The following is a 21,557-nucleotide window of genomic DNA, read 5'->3' as shown; positions in this document are numbered from 1 at the left end:
AAGTAAGATTCCAATTCCAATAGTAAGTACTATGTGGGTTTGCCAATCTACTCCTCTCTCTAGGAAAACTCCTGCCAATAATCGTACTATGCATAACTTACATATATTATGCATTCTAATCAATAATTCATATCATATGAATTCACATATCCACACACATATTGGTCACACTTCACATGTCAAGTACCACATTGTCCTTAATTTCACAATGACATGCTATCAAGTATAGTCATTAATCTCAAATGTGCAATCATGCATGAAGTTCTCCATTTCCTAAAACCATTTCTCACAAATTCATCATATTTGTCAAATTGCATCAAATTGTTTTCACATATTAAACAAGTTTCAAAGCATTAGTTTCAACAATTATTTAATTAACATATAACTACTAATATAAGAATTGAAAGTATGTGGTATTGTATGCTATGCTTGTTACTTTGCATATGCTTGAATCTATGTATCCTGGTTATTGAGATATCATATCTCACTTCTTACAATTTATTGATTTGTTTTTAAGGAACAATTGTGAGGCCAGGGAAAAAGAGGATTAAGCTACATACATCTTGCAATGTATTTATTTATTCCTATGTGTATGTTTAATCATAATATTGCCAACTGGGGTTAATTTGCTTATTAAGTCATTAATACATTTGAGCTAAGAAGTCATGAGCATGATAAGTTGGCTAGTAGTGGTCATTGGTCAAATTTTTGTACTGTGTCACTTAATTGTTTGAGAATTTGGCAAAAGGCTAATTTATTGTCCTAAGCATCCAAATCTCCCATATGACGTCAGATGGTGAGGAATATAGAGTTATTAGCTAGTTTATTAAATTATCTTTGTGTGGCTGCTTGGATCATCTTAATTAGAGGTGGCACTTTAGAAGTTAGGTTCGAGAGTTGATTCATTGGAGGCAGAATGCATATTAAACTGCAATTAAAGTTGTTTCATGTGTCAGTCGTAGAGGATAGAGTTATTAGCCACTGTGAAATCCTTCTGTACCTTTAGTCACAATAGATTCTCTTTTAGCTATAGTGGATTGCTTTGCTTTTGCAAAAGGGCCTTTCTAACCCTATTTGACTTGTTTTAATGCTCGAACTAATTTTTATGCTTCTGTAACTATTGGTACTACGATTTTAAGGGAGTTAAGGGTGTTATTTACTTGTTTTCAAATTTAAGTCTTTATAGGATCCCTTTTTCTTTAAAGTATTCTTTTAAATTAATCATTGAAATTTTTAATAGCTAAGGTTGATCCTATCTTCCTTTGGTACCTTTAACTAATCTAATTTATTAGCCTTAAATGTTATGGTTAGTTGGGGGTTAATATCTTGAACACTACACAATTAGCATCCTTACCTTTTAGAAGGAACGATGTTCTCTTGGAAGTGTTAAAAGTATAGCAATGTCATCCTTTTCTAACCTCTGACTAATTTTTAACTAACAAAATTTTGACAAGCCTTGAGATGAGACAACTGGCATAAGATGTGGTAGTCATACTTCACTCTGAGCACCTAGAAGGCCATGTCCTTCGGGTTCTTCCATGTTCTACATGAAATAGATCAATTTTCTAAAACTAGTGTCTTGGGTACTCCTATATTTGGCACACCACCGCCTTTTCCTCCCCTACCTTCTTCACTCGGGGAGCTATAATGTACTCTTACATCCTCAACTCCTTTACCCCACTCTATAGACATCGCCTTGACCTTCTTCCCAAGCTTTGACGCTGTGAAATCAAGACTGGTATGTCAATGCCAAGCTTCCCTCCTTGTCTTCTTCCTAAGCCATGTTAAGGTGAATGCCAAAGCAAAGGACACCACACAACCAGAGTTTTGTGCTTGTAGCAGGTAGAGTTGTGCAAACGGGTTGCAGGCCAACCCATAAGCTAGCCCATATGGGTTAGCATTTTAGCGGGTTGGGTTGGGCCAGCCCGCCAAGATAAACGGGCTAGGAAAAGCCAACCCAACCCATACATTGGCAGGCTAGTGAGCTCGCAGGTCAACCCACAAAATATAATTTTATTTTTTAAAAATGATTTAAAATTTATAATCAACATATCATATATATAGATAATAATTTTTCTCATATTATTTTTCTCAACGAATTTATATTTGTGATTTCAATCAATAAATCTCATAAGATTAATAAATAATATATAGTCAAAATATTTCTATAAAAACTAATAAATAATTGATTTACAAACTATAACACAAAATTTCATTTGTAAATTGTAAAAAATATTTACATTATTTTTTAAATGTAAAGAACATATTTGAAACTCATAAATTATAAATTTAAAAATATTATCGTTATTATAGATTTATAAGATGTATTATGATTAAAAAATAAACTATTTTTTTTAAAAAAAATAGGCTAGCCTAGTCAGTTTTGTGGGTTGGGCTAGCCCAGTCTATTTTAAAAAATGAGCCAATTCTTTCAACCCAAACCCATCAAAGTTGGTGGGTTGAACAAGCTAACCTGCAAGCTCAACTCATTTTTCCGACTCTAGTGATAGGATATCAATGCTTTTAAAAGCATGAGGAGGAGGTGGATCATAACTGGGGGTGTCGAATTCGGATGTATTGTAAGTAAAGCCATTCCCAACATCAATGAAAGCTGACTCCCTAAACTTCTTGTGCTCGTCTAAGTCAACTAGTGCTGTGAAGTTGTTGTGAGAAATGTTGAAGAACTTGAGCATTTCTAAAGGAGGGAAATCGAAAATGAAACTATCATTCAAAGAGTTGTTGAACAAGACCAAGTAATTTAATGAGCATAGAACAAAAATGGGTTTCACAGTTGGTTTGATATTGCAACTTGAGAGTTCAAGATGGTGTAGCCTGGTGAGGGTTTTTTTTTTCTTTAGGAGATGCCAGTCAGTGATCGAACTTGTGTCTTGAAGTTTACAAGCACTAAAGTAAACCACGAAAGCACGACGTAGCTGGCTAGGTTTTAAAGCCATAAGGGAGAATCAATAGATTGTTATGCATGAGGTCTAGAATTTAAGAGGTTTCAAAACTCTCAAAGTTTAGGCTCAATGGTGAAATAGGTCATGTGACACAGTGGCATACATCCGTCTACTTATTTAACAATTTAAGGTGACATTGCTCTATTTTAAACACTTCTAGAAAAACACTATTCCTCTTAAAAGGTAAATTTTCAAAAAACTTTCAAAACATTTTTCCTTTAACCCATTATTTTTAAAACTTTTAAAACTTTTAAAAAGTAATTAAGACAACAGACCATTGAAAAGCCTATCACTTGTCAAGAACCATTTGGTTTAATAGTATTTCACACTCCTTTAAAAAGAGGAGGTTGTGGGTTCTATCTCCAAATAACCTAAACAAATATTATTAGGCATATATGGTGTGGGTGTTATGTGCTTGTATGTGGTGTGGGTGTGTTTGCATGTATGTGCCTCCTCCTTATGGGGAAGGGGTAGTTTGGATAATAAAAAAAAAAAGAAAAGAAAAGAAAGTATATCATTATAATTTATTTTAACTTGCTCGATTTTAAGTATAAATGTATCTAAAATCAAGTCATGAATTATGGAAACAAGTCCATCTAGGACCTGTCACCATAATAAGGCATGATTTTTTTTCCTTAAAAAATAATCTCATTATGGTGACAGTTGCTCAGAGCAACTGTCCCCTTAATGGTTCCAGAATTTTAAAACACTTCCCTCAACTTCACTCTTAACTTGTGCATCAAATTCATCATCTCCCTTATCCTCACCTTACCCTTATAGTTGCTCCTTCCCTTGGCTGTTCACTTCACCATCAACTCTTCACTCCATGTTTCTCCCTTAGCTCCACCTCCACAATTCGTGCCTCCGGTTCATTGCAAGCTTTGCCTCCAGCTTGTGTCACTCTACCACTCCAACTTGTCTCTCCCATTGGTAGGTATTAATTTCTAGGATAATAAGCAAATAGGATCGTAAACTATTAGTCAAAAATCGCCTTGAATCCTGAATTTTTAAAATATGCAAAATAAACTCTAAACATTTAAATTCAAAGCAAAATAAACTATAACCATTAACTTTTTAACATCGTTACTGTCCACATGGGTACTGTAATAGTCAGAGTTAAATTCATAGAAAAACTCTAAATAGTACCTGCATGGACAGTAATTATATTAAAAAGTTAACGGTTAGGTTTATTTTGTTATGAATTTAAAAGTTTAGAGTTTATTTTATATATTTTAAGAGTTCAGGGTTCAGAGCGATTTTCGAGCAAAAATTTAGGGTCCTATTACTACCATGTTATTTTTACTTACTACCTTTTGCATTTCAATAAATCCATCCACATTAACAACCATTAAAGCCAATCATCTCGAGCTATCTGGAATCGAGTTGAGCTTTGAACATAGAAATTCTTTTGAGTGTTGAAGTTTCTAATTAATATATAAAGAAAATTAAAAATGTCTATCATGTTAATTATGAAATATTAAAAAATTATAATTTTTTGGTATCTCGTTAGTAACCTGATGAACTAACATTCTCAACCAAAAATAAAATTTTGTTGCTACTGTTTGCACCTCCTCAGGAAAAGGAAATGGTATAAAAACATTAACATTCATAACTTCTTCAACCATCATCTTCACCTGATTATCTTGTATCTTATGGCAGTTATCTTGTATTATAGCTAACTTCATATTAGTATTAAATATTCTTATATAAATCTTTTACTTGAGTTTCCCAAAACATAACAACATGATATCGTCTTCAGCTTCGAGCATGTTCAGCGCAGTAAAAGGCTTCATCAAGAGTATCTGAAATGCATCGTATGGATTGGCTTCCAGACCAGCCATCAAAAGCAAGGCAAAATCACACTCATTATGCTTTCCCGAAGAAACTGGAATCAATGGTGTTAGGGAGTCCATTGATTCATAGTTTTAAGTGTACGTGCAGGATTCATACCTTTGGTGAATTTGGTTTGATCTGTTTTCGACAATGTAACCTTTGCATTTGAAAAATGACAACAGAGTCGAGTCAGATAAGTTACTCAGCAGTGACCCTCTATGCATTTAAGCTGCAAATCTAATGTAACATCCTTGCTTGATGTTAAATAACCAGTGAACCATAATTTTCAGTACATGTAAAAAGGATAAGAGAACTTGGCTGAGACTCAGAAGTCAGAAGACAGAATACATTGATATTAACCTCAAAGTGAACCAAAAAAAAAAAAAAAAGGCTAACTTACAAATTAATGTATGTATTACATTCACTATGACTAGCTAGACAACAATAAAGTATTATTTCTTCGTTGTTCTGAATCAGTGGGATGAAGATGATACATGACTTTCTATTTCTCTTTTTTTTTTCCTTGTTTATTCCAATCCATAAGGAACAATTCATTTCTATTCCCTCGATGACTCACAAAAGTTCCTCGATCTTGTCTCCTAACATGCTAAAGAAACAAAAGCACTTTATCAGGAAGTCAAGTTAGGTCACTTGATTTCACAGACTGTAAATAGGCCCTGATAGAAGAGAAGAAAAATACAACGCCACAAAATTGCACCCTGGGTGGTGGATTAGAGCCACAATAAATAGAATTGACCAAAAAACTAACCCAGATGCATGCCTATGGTACGTTACACTTTCGTATGAAGCCAGACAAGTAATTATCATGATGAGGATGCACCAGATCCGGTGTTCCAACCAAGACCATGACCTAAGCCCAGAGGAACACTCTCATTTTTTGTTTTGCCATTGTGGCAACAACGAGAGCAATGAGCATGACAATTGCCATGACTGAGATGAGCACGAGCATGGTGCGAATTAGAGCTGGCGCTTCTGGAACCAACATTAATGACAGTATGGCCGTTGCTCTTTGCAATGTAAGAATGTGAGTCTCCGTTGGCTAGGCTTGAGATCCTTGAGATGTTTATCATTCCTATACCCTCAGAGTTATCCGATTCTTCAATTAACTGCACATCTTCATTGGATCCATTGATGAAGAAATCTGTACAATTCTTCTTGATCCCATGATCATATGGATTTCTGAACCTACCGCCCGCACCTCTAAGGTAGCTATATCGCACTGCGTTTGCCATTTCATTTGTTGTAATATTTTGTGATATCTGCAGGAAGCAAAAGATAATACATGTAAAAATAAACTCAAGAGGACAGCGAGATCAATCCCTTTGCGTTTACATAAATGAGAAAAGCATACATACAAGATGTTTTAAAATAAGAATTGAATTATAGCATCATGAGCAGGAATTTACAAGTATTATTCTTTGTTTTTTGATTAAGGTACTTCCTTGTGGATCCTTGATCACATGGTTCGTATTAATCAACATCAAACCACATCAAATTCATAGAGAAGGAAACAAAGCTGCAGCAACTTTTAACCAAGCTTCAGACTCAAAGTCTCCGAAGAATAATATTATGCAAGGTTATGAGAACTCAAAAGCTTTGTTTTTCAAAATTTTTAGATCCCCAGTGATATGACATTGATTTAAGTCAAACTACAGACAATTACAATCGAGACTGCAAAGCTACTGCAACTTGCACCAACAGTGATTAACAAACAGAATGTGAACAAGGGAAATTGAAATTTGTGATGAACAATATGGTTCCACAAAATCAGTGGCTTTCCACAGGTATGCCAGCATTCTTAATCTACACATAATACTGAATGAGACTTCAATACATACCTGATTAGCTTGGACAACTGTCATGAATAACACATTAAAGAAGAGGAAAAAATCAACAGCTAGAAATGATGTAGCCCCCACAAGATGTGTAAATGCAAATTGAATCCGTGCACCAAATGATGAAGGAGCAAGTGGATCAGTTAATATTCCTGTACACAAAAAATGAGTTCCCATTGGTAACTTAAACCAAAAAAGAATGAGGAATAAAAAGGAAGTTATCACAAGTCAAAGTTTCACAAACTCGTAAGAGTAACTCCACCAGTGATCAACATTGCTAAAACTTCAAGAACGAGAAAAACAAAGAATTCCCATTTGTTCCGCTGCATATTAAAAAAATTGCAGAGAACTAAATTAAAAAAAAAATTGCAAAACCAGGAAATCGGAAATGAAGAAGAGAAGTTGGCATTTCATTAGATAGTATTAGGATTAGTAACCATTCACCTCGATACCTTTACAAGAAGGATTGAGATAAGACTGACAGTCCAAACTAACTTTCCAAAGTGATTTCGTATATCATGTTTAGTCACAGAAAATCTCATATAGACCTTCTCAGGGGAGAAAAAAAACTATATTTATAACTTTCAACTACATTTTCACTCACAAGCTCAATCAATTCTCCCAAAATCGACAAATAAAAACTGCTACTAAATCCACCACCAAATAAAAATGTATAAAAAAGGATTTTTTCCCCCTCTTAGAGTAGCAAGGTGAATTTATTAATAAGAGGCATAGTTTATAATGTATACTTGAGGTACCACAGTGAAATCATAATCATTGGTACTTTTATATAGCATGCCATGGCTCCTAGCACCGGGCTACATTTGTAGTTTTTCAACTTTCATTAGCCTGCATTATTGCTATGCAACAAGAGCTATTTTGTGCAGCTGCAGTTTGCATACATAAAAATAGAGCACCAACAACCCAAAGTTAAGTGATTTTGCGGAGGCTACCAAGAGATTTAATCAAACCATCCCTGTACAACCAAAATTAAATGATTCAGAGTAAATGAAGTAAGGGTTTGAGGTGATTTAATTCTCATGATACCATTAACAAATAGCAGAGTGGTCAATGACATCATTCCTTCCAATTCTCTTGATATGGTTAATGATCCAACAAATCTCGTAAAAGGTACTTCAGGGATTGCCTAATAATGATCTTTATGACGATGTTGCATTTGAAGGAGAGGAATCAATTTAGATATCTTATGATGAAGCATAGGCTCAAACTTTCATGAGCATAGATTCATTTTACAATTTAAGTGTTTGACGTTAAGATTGTCTTAAATGTAGGTTGATTTTCCAAATATTCAGTCATCAACTATATTTTGAATCATCTTAAGTTGTTGCTTTTAATTACTGGCGGTGAAATGGTGCATAAAAAATAATTTGTTGTCCTTGCTAGACACAACATTTCAGACAAATTACCCTAGCACTTATTTTAAATTGTTTTAAATGTCTAACACTATTTTTTTTTCTTTTTTGACCATTCCCCCTTTAAATCAAATCAAAATGAAAAGAATAATTTAAGGTTAAAGAAGTTCAAATAGTACATGTCAAACAAATTGCCCAAGCACTTATTTAGAAAATACCTTGCCGATGCAATTAGATACCCAAGGACAATGATGATCAAATTGTTCCACACAACGATTACAGGTAGAACAGTGCTTTGCACGAAGGGGCCTGACAATCTAAAGGAAAAAACATTAAAATGCGCATGAGTCGTATAAAGCAAGAGAAAGATGAGCATGTGCATTTGAGTGTGTGCAAGTCAGAGATTGCTGGAGAATAATTCTTCATAGTAAGAGGTCTGACAATCTAAATAAAGCAGAGAGAACCTTGCATGTTGCACAAAGATGGGACCAATTTCCAGCAAGCAATGCAGGATGATTTATCTCAATCTTTAAGAGAGGTTCCTGCCACAAATTATTTGTAATACATAATTGATAGTGTATACTAGATCTTTATAGTACTCGAACATAAAACAAAAGAAGAAGAAAATGATAATTTCTGGGAGAAAATGAAATCTAAATAGAAATTCAAAAGAAAAGAAAAATACTCACATCATCTTTGTTATTCTCAGAGTCATGCACGTTCATTCTGATGAAACCGGGATCTTTGCTGCTAAAAGACAAGAGAAAGCAAATGAAGTATAATAATAAGGCAATTGAACACTAATAAATCTCTCAGTCCCAGGATTTTTTTTTTTTTTCATCGAGGATAACATGCAAGCAAAAAAATTCACATTTACCCTAAACTGCTTCATAGAGGATAATCCCTTTTTTTACAGGGCCAACACATGGAGAATAACCTTTGACAATGCATAATTGCATGAAGGTTGAAACAGATATACCATTAGCAATATATTAATAAGAAATACCAATCATCTGACTTTTCCCAACCCTCTCAAATTAACAAGTCTGTCAGACAGATATGTAGAAAACATCATTTCCATTTAACTTTTATGATTCACAGTTCCACACTGCGTAGTGAAAATATTTCCTAACTATACTTCGAGTTGTACTTTTTGTGAGTTGTGTGAGTAGCTGCATGATAAAATTCAGTTCTCCCAAACAACTAAAATACTACTTCACAATAATAACAAATGACATGGAGAACCCACTACTGAAACGAGATCCTCCTTTTTCAATTGAAACAACATTGTTTCCTTAAGCAACATGGCACAGAAACCGAATGAACAACAAGCAATTCTTATTCTTTCAAGTCTGCCTCTTTCACAGCCACAAGGGTCCTATTTTTAATCCTAGAATTCGTGAAACTGAACCATACAAATTTAAAAGGGGGTTACAGAAATTAAGGGGCGGTTACAAAGAGTTTATGATGCTCCATTTGTGTGTCTCCCGTTTTCTGCTTCATTATGTGTGTGCCTTCCGTTTCAGCTCGTTTCTGCTCTTTCCGTTTCATCCTCCTCGGGTTGGGAAGAACTCGCCCTCGAGTCAAATTCATCATCTTCATCAACATATGGAGATAAATCAGCGACATTGAAGGTGGCAGATACACCATAAGAACCAGGTAATTCCACCTTGTAAGCATTGTTGTTGATCCTTTGCACTATCTTGAACGGACCATCAGCTCTTGGAGACAACTTGGTGTTTGGCTGTTTAGGAAATCATTCCTTTCGTAGATGTATCCAAACCAAATCTCCTACCTTAAAAGTCTACTGTCTTCGATGCTTGTCACATTGAGCTTTGTATCTCAAATTCTGCTTTTGGATTCGCTCGCGGACTTGCTCATGCAACTTCTTAATTTCCTTAGCCCTTTGGTCAGCATCAAAGCTGTATTGCTGCTTATCAAGTGAAGGGCTCAAGTCTAGTGGACTAAGGGGACGAGTGCCATAAACAACTTCAAATGGACACTTCCCAGTTGCTTGATTGACAGAGTTATTATAAGCAAACTCAACTTGAGCAAGAATAAGATCCCACTGCTTCAAATTCTTCCCCACAAACTGCGAAGAAGATTACCAAGAATTCTATTTATAGCTTCAGTTTGACCATCTGTCTAGGGATGACTAGCGCTGCTAAATTGGAGCTTAGTTCCCATCTTCTTCCATAGCATCTACCAAAAGTGGCTAAGAAACTTCACATCACGGTTAGAAGTGATAGTTTTAGGAATGCCATGAAGACGCACAATCTCCTTAAAGTACAAGTCTGCTACTTGAACAGCATCATTGGTCTTCTGCCATGGGATGAAATGGACCATTTTTTAGAAACGATCCACAACTACCATGATAGAATCTTTTTGCCTTTGAGTCCGTGGTAAACCTAGAACAAAATCCATAGTTATATCTTCCCACGGTGCTTCTGGAATTGGCAGAGGCATGTATAGTCCGGTATTCTGACTCTTGGATTTAGCCAAGTGACAAATTCTGCATCTTTGTATATGCCTGTTGACATCCCGTTCAAGTCGAGGCCAGTAAAAGTTCTCCTTCACCAGATCAACTGTTTTATCCCATCCAAAATGTCCAGCTAATCCACCATCATGTGCTTCCCAAATTATGGCTTCTCTTGAGGAACCCCGTGGCATACAGAGGGTTTTACCTCGAAATAAAAACCATCATGCCTATAAAACTGGTGGAAAGATTGATTTACGGTTGCTTCCCACACTCCTTGGAAATCAGGATCATCCTGATACAACTCTTTGATAAGGTCAAATCCAACAACCTTGGTTTGCAGTGTTGTAAGTAGCACATGGCGACTACTAAGGGCATCAGCTACGGAGTTCAGAGTTCCAGCCTTATGTTTGATAAGGAATGGATAAGACTGTAAGAGTTCACTCCAACGAGCATGTCTGCGGCTGATCTTCTGCTGGGAATTCAAATACTTGAGAGCCTCATGATCCGAAAAAGGTATGAACTCTTTATTTAGGAGATAATGACTCCAATATTGAAGAGCTCGGACAATGGCATAGAATTCCTTGTCATAGGTAGAATATCTGAGCTTGGCATCATTGAGCTTCTCACTAAAAAAGGCAATGGGATGGCCCTCCTGGCTTAAGACAGCACCAATGTCAGTGTTAGAAGCATCACAGCTAACTTCAAATACTTGGTCAAAATTAGGAAGAGCTAGGACTGGAGCTTCGGTCAACTTCTTCTTAAGCTCCTCAAAGCTTTTCTGAGCTTACTCTGTCCACTGAAACTTCTCTCCTTTGGTGCAGTCTGTAAGTGGTGCGGCAATTGAGCTAAAATTACAGATGAACCTCCTGTAGAAAGAAGCTAATCCGTGGAAGCTTCGAACCTCCTGGATAGATTTTGGAATTGGCCAGCTGTCAATGGCTGCAACTTTGCTTGGATCAACGCGAACACCTTCCGCGGTAATGATGTAACCCAAGAACACAACTTCGTTGGTGAGGAAGGTGCACTTCTTGAGATTTGCATAAAGCTTCTGCTCACGCAAGGCTTGCAAAACTTGTCGCAAGTGATCTAAATGCTCTTCTTGATTCTTACTGTAAATAAGAATATCGTCAAAGTACACAACAACAAATTTACCAATGAAGGGTCTCAATACCTGATTCATCAAGCGCATAAATGTGCTAGGGGCATTTGTTAACCCAAAAGGCATCACATTCCACTTGTACAAGCCATCTCTGGTCTTGAAAGCGGTCTTCCACTCATCTTCTGGCCGAATTCTGATTTGATGGTACCCACTACGAAGGTCAATTTTGGAGAAAGTAGTGGCACCATGCAATTGGTCCAGCATATCATCAAGCCGAGGTATCGAAAACCGATACTTAATAGTGATCTTGTTGACGGCTCGACAGTCAATGCACATTCTCCAACTTCCATCCTTCTTAGGTACTAGAAGAACAAGTACAGCACAAGAGCTGATACTTTCTCGAACTAACCCTTTCTTCAACAACTCTTCAACTTGCCGTTGGACTTCGGCATGTTCCTGGGGACTCATCCTATAAGCAGGCTTATTAGGAATGACTGCTCCTGGAACGAAGTCAATGGCATGCTGTATGTCTCGCATTGGAGGCAACCCTGGTGGTATCTCATCGGATATTACATCTGGAAATTCTGACAATAACAGAATGACTCCAGGTGGATTGGCCGTCTCGTCGTTCACCTCAAGCACCAGAATAATACTCATCATTTGGGCTTCGGATTTTGACACCTTGAATTCCTCCTTAGTCAACAAAGACACTAACGGCTTAGAAACACTAGATTCCCTTGAAGATTGGTTAATCTCATTGGGTGGTAGAGGCGCTAGTGTGAACTTGACACCATCTTTCGTAAAAGAATAAGTGTTCGCTCGCCCGTTGTGCATAGCATGTCGGTCATATTGCCATGGCCTCCCCAAGAGAAGGTGGCATGCATCCATAGGAACAACATCACATAAAACTTCATCACAATATCGATTCCCAATAGAAAAGGTCACAAGGTATTGTTTAGAAACTTTTACCTCATTCCCTTTATTGAGCCAGTGAAGCTTGTAAGGTTGCGGATGATCTTGTGTTGGCAACTTCAATTTCTCCACCATGTAGTCAGATACTACATTTTCACAGCTTCCACTGTCAATGATAACATTGCAAACTTTTCCTTGGGCCGTGCAACGAGTGTGAAAAATGTTGCATCGTAGCCAAGGTTCTTCTTTGACTATTGTTGTATGCAGGCTTCTTCTAAGCACCAATGCTTCTCCTTGATCAGCAGGTGTGACCCCTCGTCATATACGGGATCAGTGCCGTAGAACTCATCGTCCTCCTCATCTTCTTCAAGTGCTTCATACCCTGATCCTTCTCGAATGGTGACAACGCTTCGTGTAGGACAGTCCGCAGCAATGTGGCCAAATCCTTGGCATTTAAAGCATTTGATTGCTTTAGAACCAGATTCGTTGGCAGCATTGGATAGTGGTTTGCGCATAGCAGTAGGTTGTGGCTTGCTTGAGGAGTTGGTCTGCTGAAATTCTGCTTTACAGCCTTCTGGATAACTCCTAGAGGATGAAGGTTGGAAAGTGGATCTCTTGGGCATCTGCTTCTCAACACGCACGGCCAGACGGATGACATCATCCAAGGTCCAATATTGTTGAAGCTAGACTGGACGACTGATATCTGTGTTTAAGCCTGCAAGGTACCGAGCTATTGTTTGCTCCTCCTTCTCCTGAATATCACACTTCATCATGAGTTGTTCAAACTCTCTAGTAATTCTTCTACAGATAAAGATCTCTGTCGAAGATTTTGCAACTGGATAAAATTATCCTGGTGGTAATGATCTGGTAAAAATTTTCTGGTGAGCTGGCGTTTCATTTTCTCCTAGGTTTCAATCTTGCGCTTTCCCTCACGTTCTCGCTTCCGTCTGAGGTTTTCCCACCAAATAGAAGCATGTTTCTTGAGTTTGAGGGCGACAATTTTGACTTTCTATGCATCTGGAATCTCCTTGTATTCAAATACTCGTTCAACAGTTTGCAGCCAATCTACAAACTCGTCTGGCTGGAGCCTTCCCTCGAATTCAGGAATGTCAACCTTGATGTCATTAGGGCGGAATTGTTGTTGTCGTGGGCGGCGGCGGTTGTCAGTAGATGACGAACTACTGCTTCCCGAATCTCTCTCTAAGTTTTCTCTGTTGTTGTTTAACAGAGTTTGCTGCAATTCCACAGTGGCTTCCAATTCTCGTATCCTACGTCTCAACTCTTCCATCTCAACCTCGTGCACATGTCTACGTCTTGGAGGCATTTTGGATAAGTGTCAAGGCTAGGGATAAAGATTGGGGTGCGATTGAAAACGTTGAAGGATATAGGGGTAAAGTGAAATTTTTTTCAAAAGGCTAGGGGCAAAATGGGGATTTTGGACTGTCTAGGGGGTAAAATAGCGATTCTAGAAGAATGATGGGTCAAATTGAAATTTATGAAAAATATAAGGGTTAAAATGGAATTCAGGTAAAATCAAGGGGCCAAAGTGTAATTTCAGGAAAGTTTAGGGGTTAAAATGGCATTTCGGAAAAATTTGGGGGTCAATATGAAATTTCATAAAAAATAGGGGCAAATTTGGAATTACTGAAAGATTTAGGGCGAAAATGTAATTTCTGAAAAGTTGGCTAACTGGGTATAGTGACATGGCGACTGTGACACGTGGCAGCAAACTACTGGGCTGACATGTCGTTGACCGGTCAGAATGCTGACGTGGCAGCTGACGTCAGCGTCTTCAACCTTAAGATGGCGCGTGAAAGCGCGTGGACCGGCGGCGAGGCGCGTGGTCTTCCGACGGTGACGCGTGGCGGCGCGTGCGTTGGTTTCTGGTGACGGGAAACCTCTTGTTCCACGTTTTCGGACCTCCTGAGCACGATGGTGATGTTAGTTTTCTGAGAAAATGCCTGGTTTGTAAAACGCGAAGACGTCAGGGACTCCTCCTCTGAATCTCTCTTCTTTCCGGTGTACTTTCTCAACTGTAACTCACTCTCTCGCTCTTTGGACCAGCTCTGATACCCAAATGGCACAGAAACCGAATGAACAACAAGCAATTCTTATTCTTTCAAGTCTGCCTCTTTCACAGCCACAAGGGTCCTATTTATAGTCTTAGAATTCGTGAAACTGAACCATACAAATTTAAAGGGGGGTTACAGAAATTAAGGGGCGGTTACAAAGAGTTTATGATGCTCCATTATGTGTGTCTCCCGTTTTCTGCTTCATTATGTGTGTGCCTTCTGTTTCAGCTCGTTTCTGCTCGTTCCATTTCATTCTGCTCTTTCCGTTTCACAACACCAGGCCCTCATGACATGAGTCAAGACTGCGGCGCAGTGAAGAAAACCTCATTTGTCGAAACAACTCTTTTCAATTGATCGCTGTGCATCAATTTCCCAATCCACGATAGGGCCAATAGGTTTGCAATTTTAAAGGGGAAAAAAATAAATAAGTCCTACGTAAAAAATCATAGAAGCATGTTCTTCACAAAAATCCCAGTTCAATATTGATGGCCCTCCTGCCAAGAAACAGGGCCAAGTTTACAAGAGCCCGGACCAGAATAGTCAGGGCTCTGCAGTACAAAGGAAGAGGGCACGATGGGAATAATACTGGGTAACGAATGTACTGACTTGTCAGATAGTGGTAGCACGTAAAAGGGCTGTAGGGAGTGGGTGCAGATAGGCAAGAGTTTTCTTTTGTGAGGAGAGGACATAGTCTCTTGAAAACCAGGCTATGAGGGTTGTTTCCTTGTCTTTGAGAGTTCGTCTTATCCTGTTGAGTGTGAGAGACATTCCGTAGAGTGATTAGTGTGTGTATTCTTCTACATTTTCCCATCGTAATAGAGGAATACTATCAAATTTCTTCTCTATTCTATTGTTTTATTTGCAGGTTCTATCAAATATTTACAAATTTCAGCCAAAAGCAATGCTCATTTGTCCTTTGCATCGCATTTTGCCATTGTACGTTTGGTTTGGCACAAAAGCAATTAAATCAGAATTTGGACGTGGTAGATCATAAGCGGTTTTTAATTTTTGCTCTTATTGTCAGCTATGGATCCAAACAAACAAACAAACAACAACAACAACAAGCCTTGGGATCACCAATGAATCTCTTGAAATAATGTTAAATGTAATTGTTGCCCAAAATAATGAAGGGAGGGGCACGCAGGATGAAAAACAATCCAGCCAGAACACACGAGGAAATGATGATATTATTATGCTTGAATGATAAAGAAAGTCAAGAAAATAAGATGCAAAAGAAGGGATCCAAGACAAAGGAAGTGGGAGATGTGCCTCCGTCTCCTCTAAGCCTAATAATATAAAGCAACTAACAATTAATGAAATGTTGAAGGATAGAGATCTAACAGTTAGGGATATTGTATATGATTATATGGAAATGTGTGGCCATTTAATTTGGCGAAGAGCCCCTATTTAAATATTGTGAAATATACCAGTGAAAACAGTAGGGTTTGGAAATCATCACTCATCATGAGATGTCTCATTTTTTTAAGGAAGAAGTTGATCTTGTCCATGATAATTTGGAGGCCCAAGTAACAGGAGGAAGATAGGTAACATTAATTGCACTAGCAATCTTAAACATGTTTTTTCTGATTTTTAAAGTTTTCATATTAATTACTCATTGTAATTACATGTCTACATATAGGTCCATGAAATCTTATTTCGAACAAGAAAGAAAAAGGAAAAGGAATTTACATGCAAGTTAATGTTGAAAAAGAAATCAACGATGATGGTTATCGACGTAACGAAAAGGATGGCAGAATTGTCTTCTTGAAGATGGCAACAATAGGGATGACATCAGCCACAACTAATAGGAAAATGACTAATTTTGCACAACTTTTTAATTCGAGAACTTGTGTTAGTTATCAATTAGATAATTATTGGGTTATTATTATTATTGCAAGTGATTTTGTATTCTGAGTCTTATAATTTAAAATTTTCTGGTTCCCTCTTTGAAATTATTATTTGAGCACATTTTGATGGTATAAATTTCTGTAAAATACAATTCAAATTATTTTTGTCTCTAGACAACATAGTTCAACACAGTTTATAATTCATGATTGAAAAAATTAGCCTCCCAGTATACAGTTTGAATGGTTATTCAACTACGATGCTTGTGAGAACTGATTGTTTTTAAACCCAGTTTACCTACCTGCTACACCTGTAAAACATGAATGATCCAGCAGTTGCAAGGAAAACTCCAAGCCATGCAAGAAGACCAGAGGCAGCTGTTCGTTTTGGCAGATTTGTTGCTGTAGAAATTGTAAGAATAAAAATTAGAAGAAACATGTAACCCAAAAAAAAAAAAATAGAAGAAACATAACAAAAAAGTACTATTATTATTACAAAAATTGTCGAAGAAATACAGGCAAGATAGATACCCAAGATGACCGAGTGAATATAGGTGACCAGGAGCACAAAAATAATACACCAAAGTACAGGAGCAAGTCCTAATTTGGAGACTTTTCCAAGGCGGCTATTACCATCATAGCGCCTACCAAGCAACCTTCTGGCATTACCCTATAGAACATATTTAGCATCACAATAAAACCTCCTATTCATTCTTGTTCCGAAAAACAAACCTCAGCAAGGGGAAATGCTCAGCAACTGTGGCATCAGTACAAATGGCGGCAATATTGGAAAAGAATTTTATATCTTCAGATGCATCTTACTTTAATGAAGTATAACCAGGTTCATTCATTTAGGAAAAAATAACGGACGAGAGAAAAAAACAATAAAAAGACATAATCATAAGGTACCTCCCTCTTTCAAACATACCAAGTACATCTCTTACTCCAAACAATTACACCCACACAAAATAGGCAAGAGATTCTTATAATGGTACATGACCTTATTATCAGCCACTACGCAGTACTTAGTGAGAAGGCAGTTTTTGGACTTTCAGCAATTTACATATTTTTCAGAATGAAATGACCATTGCATGTTGCAAAGGTTGCTCAGTTGTGCCATTGGGAATTTTGTGGACAAAACAGCTTTGTAAGTGATTGATTAAGATCTCAAGGTGCTTTTGCACATGATAGGCATTACTCGCTCATTTATCCAAACATTCTCTGAATGATAAAAGTAAAAATACGTCATTGGTATTGCTGGAAGTTTTAGCAAAAATAAGTAAACATTCATAAGATAATCCAAATGTGAATATGCAATATTATCATCACTCCTGTGATTCAAATATCCCATATGTAATATGGAAGAGTAAAAAAAATCGCATCAATAACACCAGACAGAAAAAATATGCATCTCCAGGATAACAATGTGAATACTGACTGTTTTCATCAGCACACTTAAGAGCTCCACATAAGCACCTCAAATACAAAATGCTAAATATGCACCCTAAGATCTGAACAAACAGTGCCATGTATAATTAGGCAGAGTTCTATATGTTCACATGAAGAATACAGTATATCTAAAAACACATCTACAGACACATCCTCAAATTATAAGAACAGACTATAAAAAGAAAGGGTGTCCAAGTTCCCTAGAAGATATTCAAATGAAGTTATGAAAAATTTTCCCAATACATATCTATTCAAAAGTTATGACTTTGCAAAGAGAAAAAAGGGAATTGATGAGCACATAATCGTTTTCATCAATTTGTACTTAGACATTCTTTATAAAACAACTACCAGTAACAAAGGAAAAATAAGCCCCAAAAAACTCAATCAGCAAGAAACAAAAGAGGGTAATTTAAATGAATAAACAAATAGACAAATAGACAAATATTTTAATTATAAAACACCTACGAGGAAGAAAGCAACTTGTCTATGATTCTTATCAGAAGCAAGCTGTGCAGGAGTAAGGCCAGTATTATCAGAAACAACGAGGTCCTCTTTCTTGCCAGCCCATACTAGCACAGTACATGCCTCCAAATTACCCCTGAAAGCAGCCCAATGGAGAGGAGTGCGACCTGAGTAAAATTACAGGAAATAAAAATTACTAAAAAGCTTCAAAAATAAAGAATAGATTCACCCCATATAAATATCAATGCTTATACTATTTTAGAACAACAATATACAGGAGGAAATTCAGATTAGAGCATTAAACTTGCCCTCATTGTCCTGCCGCCCCCTATGTGCATCTAGGAAAATCAGAAGACGAATGCAATCACCAAAGCCTTTGTATGCAGCCCTGATATTCAAACCAAAAAGGAAGGAGTTTTCTCAACGTCTTAATCTGTGAAACAACCATTTTAGTTAAGCAGAGCATTCAAAATGTAGGGACAGGATTTCTTTCGTTTTCCTTTTATCCTTTGGGCATTCAGGTGAAACCGGTTAAGAAAAATTAAATTTATCATAACAAAGAAATAAAGATGTGTAAAATCAAACCAAAAAGCCACCTCCAAATTTTAAGAAGAAGTGAACATGTAGTAAGGAAAAAACAATGTTCAACTATTTAAATACAAAATAAATTCTGTATGCTACCTTTGGGTGACACACCTAGGATCTAATTTGAACATTTCTTTCATAATGGACAATATTACAAAACAGAAGTAAATTACATCACATTCATTAATGAACACAACCAGCAAGCTTATTCAATGTAGTAAAAAATGAATATATATATATATATATATATATATGTATGTATGTATGTATGTATATAAAAAGAAATTAAAAAAATAAAGCATAAGTGACCATTCATTTTCAATTTAAAAGTTTCTAGAAATACTAACATTCTGAGTACTTGTTATCATTTTTTAAATTAAACTTGCTACCTGTAGCAAAAAACACGTTTCATAATCAGACTCATCATTCACTAAACATCATTCCATGCACATTAAATGTGCTTCTAATATATTCAATTTAATGCATCACTTTAAGCCGCTCACTTAAATCAAGTGATCCATTAATCCACATAAGCTCCACCAAAGATTTGACACAACTTAATAATGTGATCAACTCCTTCATACATATTCATTAGATTTAAATTTTCTACACAATTGTTGTAGTCACTATTCTGCCTTTCTTCCCAGCTTTTACAACTGAGAGAACCATGCAATGCGTAATACCCAAAAATTAACAGTTTCCAGGGAGATTGGAAGTATTAGGACAGAAAGCTACAGGCAATTCTCTAGTTTATGCCTGACGGTGGCACACCACATTTAACTTCGAATTGTAACACTATATGATTCCCTTAATTCTATCAGAAATATATTCATCGAGAGTTCAAACCAAATTTTATGTTAAAAGAAGGTATTTGACGGATTCAAAACTTACTAAACGCAAAAACAGGCTATTTTCGAAAGAGAAGTATGCAACATATAGGGGGGGATACCTTTTCAATCAGTGAATCATAACAATAGAAAAAGTGGGTGAATATAATTCTGAATTACCAATGCAATTGGCTTCTTCCATAATTATCAGGAACATCAGGGTCAGCATTCCATTTTGAAACAATGTGGTAGAGCAAAGCTGTCTGACCGAATTGAGCTGCAACATGCGTTGTCTGTGAAAAGTTTAATATATTTACTTATTTAGTAGAACCGCCATTCTACAGAAATACTTGTGCTCCAGGCGAAAATAAATTAGGGACATCCAATTTTAGCTTGTGCAAGTATATTTACATCACTTTGCAGTTATTGATAGATGGAATGAATATTTTATGGAATAAATATTAAAATGTATATTGCTAGTTCTATGAAACAAATAATTGCTCGTATCAGCATAGTGACTAACTTAATTGTCACTTACAATGCGTCCAATAGACTTCCCGCACTACCACCTAACAATTTATTACGTGAGATTCTCAACGTTATTTTGAATGATAAAAAGGGAACAAATAAAACTAACCTGATACCCATTCATATCAGCAGCACTAGCTCGTGCACCTTCTTGGAGCAAAAGCTCTGCAACCTGGATGGCACCATTTACTGCACTCCAATGTAATGCTGTCTGGCCGGCATGATCTGTTGCGTTCACATCTGCTCCATGCTGGCAATCAATACATCAAATATATTTTGAGCTGATTTTAAAACCACAAATTAGTTTCACATATTGCATAGATGGATTGAAAGTAACATTCCCCATCATGGAAAATATGGATAATACACTTAATAGCATCAATGTATAAGTGATTTTACATGCTGTAAAGAGCAGATGGGTATGGATGACAGTTATGTGAAGAGAGAGATAGGCACAAAACTGTTATTTCTTTTTTGTTATAAATTGTTATATATTTATCTCTCCCCTTAAATGAACATCTAGTCGCATGAGATTACGCAAATCCCAAACAGATGACTAAGAAGCAGAGAGAAGGATAATTGTTAAAAGTTCGAGGACTGAAAACACCAGCAACAACTTCTCTTTTTGTACAAATCCTTAACTATCTTTTTTTTTTCCTCGGCCAATGTATAAATCCTTAATTATCAATCAAACTCGGTAAGTGCAGAATCCAGATGCAGTCATACTCATAAGAACATTGTACAAGCCAAATCTTCCCCATAACGATCGGGAAAAAATGTTGTCGAAATTGAAATATGCCAAAGGGAATGTGGAATACTAGGAAGCTGCAGAATGAGAAAAGCTCAAATGATAATAAATCAAACGCAATTCAACAAACCTCAATGATGTATTGAGCAGCGGCAGTATGATTGTTAAGCGCAGCCCACTGGAGGGCGTAGTATCCGAGCCCATCGGGCACCGACACGGAGCAACCCTCCTGCTCTACCAATCTATGAAGCTTGTCCAAATCCCCATAAGTCGCAGCGGTGTAGACATCGTTCCGCAAGCTTACCTCCCCCAATTCATCACCGCCGGACGCAGTGCCGGAAACCGCAGGTTGCAGATTCCGATACTGGATCTCTTCAACGACCTCGATCTCGGATGACATGTCTCTCAATCACTCTTGAATAGACCACGTCCATGCTGACTTCTTGTTTTTCGAGGGTGCCTTCAGAAGCGGACCTACGTAGAGTTGAGGATGGGCAGATAATGCCACTGAATTTCATGAAGCCGTACTG

At 37.0% G+C, this 21,557-nt stretch overlaps 1 protein-coding gene across 4 annotated transcripts; it reads right to left on the bottom strand.

Moving 5' to 3' along the window:
- Window positions 1-4,987: 4,987 nt before the first annotated feature.
- LOC129308776 (protein S-acyltransferase 24-like) lies at window positions 4,988-21,527 on the bottom strand. Of its 4 annotated transcripts, none has more exons than XM_054950129.1 (13): window positions 21,158-21,527; window positions 20,389-20,529; window positions 19,932-20,044; window positions 18,648-18,727; window positions 18,343-18,506; window positions 16,960-17,098; window positions 16,731-16,830; window positions 8,712-8,772; window positions 8,487-8,564; window positions 8,241-8,339; window positions 6,894-6,972; window positions 6,653-6,801; window positions 4,988-6,073 (listed from the first exon to the last, which is right to left on the bottom strand). In XM_054950129.1, the coding sequence occupies exons 1-13, from the start codon at window positions 21,425-21,427 to the stop codon at window positions 5,618-5,620; spliced, it is 1,929 nt and encodes a 642-aa protein (XP_054806104.1). In that variant the 5' UTR covers window positions 21,428-21,527; the 3' UTR covers window positions 4,988-5,617. The 4 variants fall into 4 exon arrangements, with proteins under 4 accessions (XP_054806104.1, XP_054806107.1, XP_054806106.1 ...); XM_054950132.1 differs by having other exon boundaries at window positions 6,912-6,972; XM_054950131.1 differs by having other exon boundaries at window positions 8,712-8,769.
- Window positions 21,528-21,557: the final 30 nt, after the last annotated feature.

The sequence above is a fragment of the Prosopis cineraria genome, unplaced genomic scaffold, assembly GCF_029017545.1.
Source record: "Prosopis cineraria cultivar Desert tree isolate PC_DT_omini unplaced genomic scaffold, ASM2901754v1 PC4, whole genome shotgun sequence".
NCBI lineage: Eukaryota > Viridiplantae > Streptophyta > Magnoliopsida > Fabales > Fabaceae > Prosopis > Prosopis cineraria.
Note: the sequence above shows the minus strand (reverse complement) of the source record. Positions and strands in the feature narration are given on the sequence as shown.